Raw genomic sequence first — 12,667 nt, 5'->3', positions numbered from 1 at the left:
TACATAAAAAATACAGAGTAGTTTTAACCTTTTTTGGGGCTATAGTTTCCAGATTGAATAAAAATACTCTTGTAACAGGCAAAATCCCAAATGTTATTTTTTAAAAAGCTTTGTCTTCAGAAAAGTAGCAATAACTAGTTTAGCCAACATTTTAGTATCCTACCTGAAAGAGCCGTGTAAAGATGTCGAATTCAAAAACTGAAATATAATCATTGCAGGTCAGATCAATAGTGGATTTCAGAGCCATGGCTTCCAGCCCAGAACTGATGGGATGCACTTCATGAAGGGCCTGTCTGAAGCTCTTCCAAGGGACTATTGTCCTGGGATGGGTTTGGGGGGTGGGAGAGATGGCACAGAGTGAGATAACAGAAAACTCCAAGCACTGCTATATTCACAGAAAAGAGAGTCCCATTAAGCTCTCAGTATCAATTTCAACTTTATTAAAGAAGTTGAACTATATTTTGGATTGAGAACAAAAAGTGAGTAAATGATGTATTTCTTAACTTTCTAATGAGTAAATCAATAACACAAACACCTACTTCTACTTTTCCTTGGCAGAAAGCCACAAATTAATTCCCTTTCTCATCTATTCTGTCAGAGAAGCATGGAAGAGATGAGATTATCCTTCTGTATAACAGATGAACCAGTGGCCAGATTTCACTAACTGAAAGCTTGTGTTTAACTTTTAAAAGCACATAAAATACTCTGTGTTCTTCTGAGGAACTCACACTATCAAGGACTAGACTGGAGGAAAACAGGCTTAAGGTACGGGAAGAACAGAGTCCTGATAGAGATGAGAAAGAAATTATTTAACATAAGAATGATGAAACCCCAGATATGGCTAGCAGGAAGTATTATTACAGGATTTCTATTTCTCGAGACCTTTAAAAAAATAAAATCTCATTGCTTTTGAAAAGATTATGTATTTATGTATTTACTTGCCTGAAAATAAGAGATCAAGTGGCATTTTGAACTCTTTTCTAATGTAGTTATTAAGTTAAAGGAACAAAGTTAAACTCATTCCCATCCTCTTCAACTAAGTTTTAAAAAATCACTAATTATTCTGGATCTAATGTTTAAACATGATTTTTTTAAATAAAGCATTCAACAAATGTAAAATTAATATGTAGTAAGTGTACAATTAATATGTAGTAAACTAACTTAATAGTGTACATCAATTACATTTCAATTAAGAAACAAAAAAATAAAGAAAAGAAAAGGAAATGAAAGAAAAGAAAAGAAAGCATTTAAGAGACTCACATTAGGATCGGTATATTCAACTGAAAAATCTTATTCCTTTCTACTTTTTCAGGTCTTTGATCCAAAACTTCAGAGGATATTTAAAAACATTTATATTAATACTTAAAAACATAAGCTTGACTCATACACCTGTCTATATAATTTAAAACTTCTGGATATCAAAAAGACAATATAACAAAGTAGAAAGATAAACCATAGGCTAGGAGAAGATATCTGTAATGTTAAGTAGTTAAAGAATTAGTATCTTACAACAGGAAAAAGACAACTGAATAGGAAAACAGACAAGTCAAGAATAGGAACAGGCAAGTCAATAGGAATCGTGCTTGGTCACGAATGTGAAAAGCTGCTTAAGCTCCCTTGTCATCAGGAATATAAAGCAAAATATGATACCAATTCATAGTACCAGTATTAGCTAAACTGCAGAACTATTAGAAGTCATGTACTCTACCTATAGGAATATAAGCTGGTACTACCACTTTGGAAAGCAATTAGGCAGTATTTGTCAAAGCGGAAGATGTAAAATCCCCTAACTTAACAATTCCACTCCTAGATATGTAACTATCGAGAAACTCTTGCATATGAAGACAAATACAATTTTCTTAACTGCAGCACTGTTTGTGAGCAAGTAATTTTTAATGTAAATGTCCATTATCAGCATAATAGATGAGGATAGAGTATTCAGTCACAGAGCATGAATTTCAAAGGTCTATTTCTTTGGGAAAAAAATGATCAGAGCAAAAAAATATTAATATTTACCAAAGTCAGGAAGTAAGTACACACATATTCATTACTTTTTCTGTTTTCCCATGTTTTAAATATTTCATCAGTAAAAACTAAACAAATACCCATAACATGTTTCAGTACTTCATAGTTCGAATTCATTATTTTGAGACTTACTTTTCCCCAAAAGCTTTTCTCCAAAATTCTGCAGCATCAGCTTTAGTAATCCGAAACGTGTCTCCTTGAAAGAGTCCACCTGGAAAGATTCCTTTTAGCTCTGCCAGCATGTGGCTGAAGATCAGGGACAGTTTGGTTAGGTTTCGCCTGCAAATGATCAGAAGTGCAATGATTAAATGAACACAAAATTATTTTTATTTTAAAAGTGCTGAATTCACCATATCAGGTGTGTAATTATAATGGAAGAAAGATTGCTGCATTCACTAGATCCACTCTGTTCCCTTCATTCAAAAAGATGTTACATGGTAAATAAGAAAAAAAAAGAAATGGTAATCTATTCCCAGACTTTTAATCTTAAATCAATCAGGTCTAATAACTGAGCATAAACTAATATGAATAAGTTTCTTTTTTAGGGTGACAGATAAGAGGACTCAACAAGTAAGTAAGTGCAAGAACTTGTACAGTGTTATAACCAGTCAGTCACAAAAATGTTAGAAAAACAAAATATTTCCTGCTTTGCCTAAACTAATCTGGATTTTTAAATTATCATGTAATGTACTCAAATTAAAAACAAATTTAAATCCTCAATAAAAAGGAGTATTTAAATATCCAGACCTAACAAATATTTTCACTAAATCAGATCTTAAACAGGTTAAGTTTTCAAACTCTTTAAGTAACTTAAAACAACTTCTCTTCCTTTACCAAAAATGAAAGGCAAACATCCAAACCATGTAAAAAAGTGCATACGATACTATGTTTATAATAATTAGTTAACTTTATTCTAATAACCTTTGTTTAATGGATATGATTATCAGGTACCAATTTAACACACTACTTTTAAGTGTGTACTGCAACCAGATTATCTGTTATCTTTAATGGTACTGTCACACAGAACAAGATACTGATGCCTTACATACTGCTATACACCAAACCAGCCACTATTACACTTGCTTATTTTCCCTTGCCTCAATAATTTGTATTTATGTATTCTTTTTTTTAAACATTGTTTTTATTTGTTTTGGTTTTGGGGGTTTGGAGGGGGAAGGGGAATTAGGTTTATTTTTTACTTGTTTTTATTGGAGGTACTGGGGATTGAACCCAGGACCTCGTGCATGCTAAGCATGTGCTCTACCACTGAGTCATACCCTCCCCCCTGTATTTATGTATTCTTGTCATACAAGTGAACTATAAATTTTCAAGTCAGTTCATGATCAATTTTATTGCCTAAAAATTCTCTTTAACACAGATATATTTTTCTTTTTATATGCTATCCTGGAGGATCACCATTAGTCTCATCTTTGTCTTTCCTAGAAAAATGCTGCACAAAGTCTCTGCAGCCCTAACTTTTGTGCAAAACACTCCTGAAAGTTTTCTCATCAGCTTTTCAACAAATCAGCCTCAATTTTTTGATATTTGTCTTCTCACACTTGCATCAAGTTATTCTCTTTACAGTTTTCTACTTGTTTTCTGAAAGCACCTACAATGATAAAATTAATATTCTTTGAAAACAATCTAAAATAATTCATACGCTAAACAGCTCAAGTGTAAGATAAAAATACAAGCACTTATTCAATCTCTAAACTCCAATAACCATTTTCTTCCCTGTACTTTGAGATCCTTCAATTACTGCTGGTCAGGATTTTTACTAAATCCTTTATCAAAGAGGAAACAAAATTAGTAACTATCAAGAATATATCACAGGGCACATCTGGGTTGTGGAGCGGTCGCTCACGGTCACTTCTGCAAAAGGGCTCCATGGCCTAGCATTCCCATCCCTGCCACCTGTGATCGTGTGCCAAGGCCTGCAAAGGGTCGCCGCCCAGGTTTCCACCAGCCCACAAGCAAAAGCATGGCAACCACCCCCTTCAGCAGCTCGCTCAGGGCCACCCGTGACCACTACCGGTGCCACCTGGGCTCCACTTCCAGTAACAGCTCCTGAGGGAGCGTGGAGCCATCTGGGGAAGACATCCCCACCACCTGGTCTCCCCAAAGCCACCCCAGGACATGGTGAGCTAGCTTCTTTTTCGGGAAGTCCACTCTCCTATTCATGGCCACAGTGTTGGAGTCCCCAGAGCACTGGGAATCGCCCCAGACCTCCACCGGCACAATCACCTGGGACCTGGCTCGGGAAGCCATGTGGAAGTAGCAGGCTGGCAGCTAGCCTTGGCAACACCAACTCTAGGTCCCCGGTCCTGAGTGGCCGCCACCAGCTGCCAGGCTTCCTTCCAAGGCTAGTAAGATCCACCCCTCTTCCCTCCCCTCCCTGAGACTAAGCAGGCTATAGTGAGCAGAAACAGTTGGGTTAATATAAAAACAGCAAAACACCAAAAAGGAAGTTGAGAACCCCACTCTTCACTACCCAAGCCACACTAGAGCCTTCCTGACACCTCATAACCCTTGCACCATAAGCCTTGCACCAAGTAGAAAATAAACTTCAAGCAGCCATAGAAAGAAAGAAAGAAAAAGAAAAAGAAAGAGAAAGAAAGAAAGAAAGAAAGAAAGAAAGAAAGAAAGAAAGAAAGAAAGAAAGAAAGAAAGAAAGAAAGAAAGAGAGAGAGAAAGAGAGAGAGAAAGAGAGAGAGAAAGAGAGAGAGAAAGAGAGAGAGAAAGAGAGAGAGAAAGAGAGAGAGAAAGAGAGAGAGAAAGAGAGAGAAGAAAAGGACTATATATATATCATAGATAACACAACAGAAAATCTGCAAAGCACAAATCATTCCCAATGATTTTAATTTCAAGTCTTCCCCAGGACACCAAACTGCACAGTGGACTAAACCTCAGTAGTCACATAACATTTTGCCAAATGTTAATCCTTAAAGATAGGAAGGAGAGAGTCCACGATTCCCTTAAGATATGCTGGGTTGTTGAGAACCTACTATATGTAAAGAATTGTGCTAAACAGTATAGCAGAACAATGTATGATATGATAGAAACATACATAATCACACTCCCAAGATTATGACAGAGCTCTTTTTGGAAGAAACAGTTTGTATCTTCTTTTTTCCTGAAAATGTCTTTCTCTGGTTTCTCCAATATTGTCCTCCCTTGGTTCTCCTACTTGCTTTTTATTTCCCTTTTGGCTTTTCTTTCTGTTCTCTTAATACGGCTATTTCCCAAGAATTTACTCTCCACTATTTTCTTTTCTTTCTCCATGTACTCTCCTGACTCTCCCTGTGCCATCTCAAGGCTTCAAAAACTACTTTGCAGAAGATTCCCAAATCTTCGGCCTTGGTAGCTTTCCAACTGCCTACTACATTTCTCTATTCAAATGCTAGAACCTTAAAGCAGTATGTTCAGAACAAAGCTCACCTCCCTTCTCAAACCTGCTCTTTCTTCATGTTCTCTATTTTCTGCATTTAATGACAACACCATCTTCCTACAAGTTCAAAACCCTAGAGTCAGTCATCTTAACTTCCATTTGCTTTGTTCTCCATATGTGACATCAATTTGCTGACCATGTACTGTTAATCCTACCTTTGAATTTATATTATTACTCTAATATACTCTTTGCTACCTGCACCTACTTACTCCATAATTCAAATTGAGGTTTCTGTCTCCTCCTATGCACCTTCAATCATACCATGTATGCCCTGTTAAGGAGGGGGGAAAAAGCAATTCCCACAATACCAGTGGGACCAAATCCAAATTCAGCTTTGATTTTTATACTTTCCACTACCTGGATCTAACCTACCTTTATAACTAATTTCTTAGTTCTTCACTAGTAATATTCTAGCCAAACTGAATACTTCACTTTTTCTTATACATATTCTCCTTATTCACTTTCCCACTTCTAAGCCACTGCTTATTTGTTCCTTAGTTTGAAAAAAGATCCAGCTTAAATGTCATTTCCTAAGAAGCCAGCTGGAAGCAATAAAATACCCCGAACATTTTCAGTGCAGTTCTCCTATGTCGTCTGAATCCATCTTGTACTACAGTTACCTGTGTAAACAAGGGCTAAATCCATTTCGGATGTATATTTATATCCCTTTGGGCACGCGGCATAATTTCTAACCTTTATTATACCTCCAGAAGAACATCTGAGTGCCTACTATTTGCTAGGCACTAGGGACGAATACAACAATGAACGAAACACAAGTCCTGGATTTACAGCATTGACATTCCCATGGCAGGAGTATCAGGTATGGGGAGAAAAGTGCTTTGAAGAAAAACAAACCTGGGTACGAGAAGAGAGTCATGTAAGGTTGCTGTTTTAGAGAAGATGGTCTTAGGGACTGGTAAGTGCTGATTTTAAGCCAGTTCTTAAGTGAAGACAGGAAGTGAGTCTTTGGAAGATGAGCCACATTGGCATCTTTGATTCTTCAAATAATTTTCCACTGAGAATCTACCAGATATCCAGCATTATGCTGGATCAGAGATAAAATATACATACCAAAATAATAATGGGCAAAAGCTTTTTTAATTTGTGAAGAAAGCCGCAGAAAGGGGAAAGTTATTGACCACAAGGATGTAATGGCACTAGGTGCCTAAGAGCAGTTCAAAGTGCTGACTGAAATAGTTACTGAAAATCAATTTAAGATACTTTCCTACTCAAGGATGCATCCCCCAAAAAAGCCAGCTTACATTTCTTAAAACCACCAGAGATGTGCATCGTAAGCATCACACTTCTTAAAAGGAAATAAAGAATCTATAAAAGCCCATGGGTCAGAACATTTTGTAGCTGGTCTGAGTTGAAATTTTGTTCAATAACATTTTAAGGCCTCAGGCTTATGGTTCAATGTCCCAGAGTATAGGGCAGAATTTAATCAGGAGAATCTGTCTAAACATGTAAACTTAGAACAATGAGGTATAATGGGTATTTGGGCTTATTACAAGCTAAGCAATACTTCTCAAAATTCTGTCAGGAGTTACTTCGATTCATACAATACACTCTAACATTTCTCCAAAGATCCACAAAGGAACACAACTGTTCAATTTTTTCACAAATGCCTTGAAGACAAAACTCTTCTTTCTTAACTTTGAGTGGTAGCAATACTTTAACTCAGTATTTGAAGGAGGTCATTCTTATCACTCTTAACTCTAACCGTCTACATCTATATAGCTTCCAGCCTTCTCGTCCTCTCACAACTTCCTCATACTCACACACTAATTCAGTATGCAGTGTCCTTTTTTCAAAAGGTTCAAGACTGATGTGAGTTCTGTTCCCCCTACCTCAGGTCCTACTCTAAAAGCCAATGTACCTTTGTACCTCAGGCCTAAAGTAATGATATATATTTTTGTGTATAATTTCAGGTAATAAAGGATTAAAATTTTTATGTCACCAATAATAAGGTATATTAATAATCAACAGAGCAATTATAGCTCCTTTCAAAAGTAGAAAGGTAAATACAACCTGATAGAAACCAAAAATCTCCATTTCTTCAGATCAAGCAAGACAGTGTTGATAAGTAGCCTTTATATGAATATGAGATAGATAGCTCCTCAAATGCCAACCAGTACATTTCTTACTACACAAAATACTGAAAAACAAGCTGTCTTGTAACTCTTGGCCACAAAGTACTTTGCAGAAAAAGAGGAAATGGAAAAAAAACACATTATGGCGAGATACATTAACCCTCTATATTCAAATGTATTCATTAATGTTTGAGACAAGTACAGAGAGTAGTACCACTCTTTTGCTCCTTTTTGTTTTAATGAGAATACTCCATCCCTTAGAAGTAAAAAAAAAAAAAAAAAAAAAAGTTTCAAGAAGAAAAAAAGCTGAGAAGCAAAAATTAAAAGATTGAGATCTTCTAGAAAAAAATAAAATAATGACTTACAAAACATATTTATAAAGATATTCTCACTTAAGGTTACTTTTTTTTTTGAAACTCCATTTTGAAAGTCAGAGATAAATCCTATAACTGTCAAGCATGCTCTGTTTACTCTTTCTACAAAGGAGTACCTAAAAATATATTTGATAATAGTCAAGATGACTAGAAATCTAAAATGTATTTCCTGATCTCCCATTAATTTTTTGTGTCCTGTGACAGTTATTTAACCTCTCTGGGCCTCCATTAACTCAGATGTAACATAAGGAATCTGGAACCAATTTCTCTTAAAGGTATCCTTTCATTTATAAAAATGTATAAATTTATGCTATACCACTGATTTGAAACTGGAAAAGAAACCTTAACTGCAGCAATTTAATTTTATAATAGGATTGAAGGAAAAAAGACATGAGAGAAAGAAAGCTAGTGCTCATCCTTATAGGACTAGAAATTATAATGTCAAGAAATAATAATTTTAAAGAGCATATTTTACTTCTGCCTGCAAAGAATTCAAGTGAACCTGTATCTTGTGGAATTTGAATGAAAGGTTAATTGTATGAACAATATAAGGGATAAACTAAAATACTGTTATCTACTCTAACACTAGGGAATTGCTAAATTCCAGAATGTGTAGTGAATTATTTTACCCAAAGAATTTTATAATTTCTGAAAAAATACCATGCAAACATCAAAAATCATCTCAGCTATATGAAAATATTGTCATTTGTGAAAATGGTTCAAAGACTCAAAGAAGTTTCTTTGACTTTCAAAAAGAGAAGAAAGTGGGACATTCCTTTTAAAAACAATAATTTAGTTAAATGAAGAATCTAGGTGATAGGTATATGATTATTATAAAATTTTTTCAATTTTTCTGTATAACAAACATTGTATGTTTTTAATTATAAATAATAAAATATTTAGGGGAACCCCAGTCATCTATTTTAATAACATTCATGGGACTCAATGATCCTGTACTTCCCAGTGGGTAAATTTCAAAATGATTAACACTTTTAATACACTGATTGATGAACAAACTTCACAACATTATACAATACGCTTCTAGACCTGTAAAATATTTCCCAAATGAGATCACAATATAACCCACTCTGCCATTCAGCCGTGGTATGGGCTATAAAACCTACATAGACGATGATAAATAATTGCACTGCTCAGTGGTGAAGGGATCATTGCTTCTAAGTATTTCATTTACCGGTACCATTTCTGTGATAACCTGTGCTGCTTTTTCTATTCATTAACTCCAGAACCTTATATGCAAACACTAGAGTCATCCAAACAATGCTGAGTGAGAACATACTGAGATGACATTTATAACTCAAGAGCAGTATCCTCTGCTCACAGTAAAAAGCTTTAAAAATAGATACAACTCAACTTCTTTCAAAAAGCTTCACAGGAAGTCAGTGAAGTACTGTTTAATTCTTATCTGCTAAAGCTGCTTTAAAAAAAAATGGGGGGGGTGCAAAGCAAAAAACATCACCTATTTAAAAAGTTTTAAGCCAAAACATCTAAAAATATCAATGACCTTTTTTACTAAACACACATGAAGTGTATTTGATACTATACTCATGGTGCTGCTTCTAAGACCCCAAGGTTAAAGTAACAGATTGCAACATCATCATTTAGAGCATTTTCAGTTGTTACATAGAATTATAAAGCTAAAGAAACACTAATCTAATCCACCAGGTAAAAGGGAAGGCAGCAGCCCACATGAGAATCTCCGAGTTCCTCATATTTCTTTCAAATTAGTCTTAAAAGATAGACTCAATCTCCTTAATCCCCCTACACAAAAATCCTCAATGACTTCCCAATAACTACCAAAAAAAGTTCAAGTTGCTCAGCTTATAAATGAAAGCTCTCACAATACGGTCCTGATTCATCTTTCTAAATATACACTACTCAGTATTTCCCAAAACATTCTACACTTTCCAGGCCCCAGGTCTTTGGTGATGTTATATCAATAACATATGTCTTTCTCCTCTAACAGTTAACATTAAGAGCTTACTATATATCAGGTACTTTGCTAAACTACATGCATACCTCATTTAATTCTCATAACAATGCTTTGAAATAGAAAGTACTAATCCTATCTTACAAGGATGTCACTTAGGGACATCAAATAGCTTGCCCAAGGTCATAGAGCCAGTAAGTGGCAGAGCAGGTCTGTCTGATTCAAGAGCCCAGGCCTGTTGGTATGATACACATTTCCTTTCCAACAACTATGGTTCCTGAAATCCTGCCCATTCAAAATTCATTTCAAATGCTGTCTTCTTGGTGCACATGCTGGGGGTCAGGAAGAGGTATTCTCAATCTTCACTTAGTATCTCTCAAACTCAGACACCCCTACCCCTATGCCCCACAACTTTTTGTTCATACTTTGTACCAGGCTCCATCATGTTCTACTTTATATTAGTTGTTTTATTCCCTAATTAAACGACAACTCCTTAAGGGCAGGGGCAGCGAAGGTGTCTTACACACTTTATCCCCTGCAGTAGTGAGCACACGGCTTTGCACTTAATCGGTATTCAATAAATTTATAGAATTGGATTGAAAACTACTCCTTATTTTTTGAGTAAACTTTCTATTTGGTAATTTTAGATTTACAGAAAAGTTGCAAAGATGATACAAAGCATTCCCATATACTCCTCATTTGCTTCCAGTTTCCCTTAATAGTACCATCTTATATTTACCTTTGCCAAAAGCAAGAAACCAACATCACAGCACAGTGCTATTAACTAAACCCTAGACTTTATTCAGGTTTCACCAGTTTTTTTCATTAATGTCCTTATCTGTCCCAGAATACTACATTGTATTTATTCGGCATATCTCCTTCGTCTCCTCTGGTCTGTAATAATAGTTTTCTGTTTCCTTGTTTCTTTAAGACCTTAATACTGGTTAGGTATTTTATAGAATGTGTCTCAATTTGTGTTTAGCTGATGTTTTTCTCATGTTTTGACTGGGGTTATGAGTTTATGGAAACAATACCACAGAAGCAAAGTACCTTTCTCATTGTATCATACCGGGGGGAACACGAAGTCCACATGACATCACTGGTGATGTTAACCTTTACTACCTGGTTAAGGCAGTCAGTGTTTGCCATTCTTCCCTACTGTATAGTTACTATTGGAAAAGATTTATTTTTTCACAGATATATTCCTTCTTTCCTAACTCATGTAAAACAGATCACTTATACTAGAGTCAATATTTTTAAACAATTAATGTGATATATTCTCATTAAAGCACATACTATAGAGTCATAATATTTATAACTTAATACCTTTGGTTTTTTGTGGTTGGAAAAAAAGTTGCTAAAAAAAAATCATTGTGAATATTTAGCGAATATTCATTAAGCTACATTAACTTACGGTGCTACCATTATTATTTCTTAAAGAGTGCAAGAATACAATCAGATTTCTCTATTTCAAAACAAACTTTGAATTTACTCAACCCAAGTTCTGAAAGACAATTATCTAAATTACGCATACTGTATAGCATTTGTCTGCAGTTAAAATATTAACCTTAAGAACTGACTGTTTCTCTGTATCAGTTCCTTAAAGAATATACATCAGTATCATAATGCAGAAGTCTCCAAAACTTCTCATACCCTTGCCCCAAGAAATGACAAAAACAACCAAGCACCTTTCAGAAGTTTCATCCCATGAACTTAAAAAATAAATTTTAAAGTACAAAGATACACAGACAGACAAAACAAATTATACTAAGCTCTAATAGAATCTAATTAAATATGCAGAAAGTCTCTCTAAATATCATTAACTCCTGAGTATATGACACATCAGATATCCATTTCCATTTAAATATATGGTTTCTCTGAACAAATATAGAGCAGCACTAAACTTTGCTATTCCCAAAACTTGGGAAAGAAGATGAAATTTTCTGTATCTATCTTAATCTTAGACTGTTTGGAGGGATTAAAACCAGAGAAATCTTCCTCACTGTCATTCTCTTCAATGTATTTTCCACAAAAACTAATGCTCCTAAGTTCAAGATTCTGTGTCTCTGTACAACTCTGACATTCATATTTCAGTTATTTAGTTGGTAGTATTTAGTATTTAGTTAGTAGTATTTTACCAAATTTAACATGGTTTTATTAAAAAGCTATACAATAAAGACAATATTAGATAACACAAGAAAGAAAGTCTTCCTGGATCTGACTACTTATCAAAGCAGACTCACATTTCGGCAGACTTTGGTAACTGCTAGAGTAAAGTAAAAACCAAGTGTCAACAACAGCATGGGTGGGAGAACTACTAGTTAAAACTAATATAATTTAAGAGGCTTTTTGGATGGTAGAGAACAGATGGAATTTCAAGTGAGAGGAGGGAAATATAGGATGGAAAGGGATTCTAGGCCAAGGGAATGACCAAAGCAAAGGCTCAGGAGAAGGTTCAGGGACTGGCAAATAGACTGACATGGCCAGAATGTAGGAACATGGTAACACATGATAAAACTGGAAAACACAGGCAGGACTCAAAATGTAGAGATCTAACTACCAGGTTGAGAGATATTACAAATACAGCAGGAAGTCATTAAGGGTTTGGAACTGGGGAGTGAGATCTAACTTGTTTTGAGGCCACAAATGACAGTGGTATGCAAGATGAAACAGAGAGGAAATGACAAAAGAAGCAAGCTCAGTCAGGATCGTACTGCAGCAGAAAGGCAATGGGAACACGAACAAGGGCAGGAAAATAAGATAGATTTAGAGACACTGT

At 35.3% G+C, this 12,667-nt stretch overlaps 1 protein-coding gene across 2 annotated transcripts in view; it reads right to left on the bottom strand.

Moving 5' to 3' along the window:
• The window catches only part of CBL (Cbl proto-oncogene), a 74,869-nt gene that overhangs the window by 31,229 nt on the left and 30,973 nt on the right, over positions 1 to 12,667 (bottom strand). For both annotated transcript variants that reach the window (XM_074357009.1, XM_074357010.1), the window contains 2 exons: positions 2,158 to 2,304; positions 164 to 320 (listed from right to left, as the gene is read on the bottom strand). In XM_074357009.1, coding sequence (XP_074213110.1) covers positions 164 to 320; positions 2,158 to 2,304 — 304 coding nt within the window. The remainder of the gene's footprint in view (positions 1 to 163; positions 321 to 2,157; positions 2,305 to 12,667) is intronic.

This window comes from Camelus bactrianus, chromosome 33 (assembly GCF_048773025.1).
Source record: "Camelus bactrianus isolate YW-2024 breed Bactrian camel chromosome 33, ASM4877302v1, whole genome shotgun sequence".
NCBI lineage: Eukaryota > Metazoa > Chordata > Mammalia > Artiodactyla > Camelidae > Camelus > Camelus bactrianus.
The sequence above is the reverse complement of the archived record's forward strand: the minus strand, read 5'-3'. Positions and strand labels throughout refer to the sequence as shown.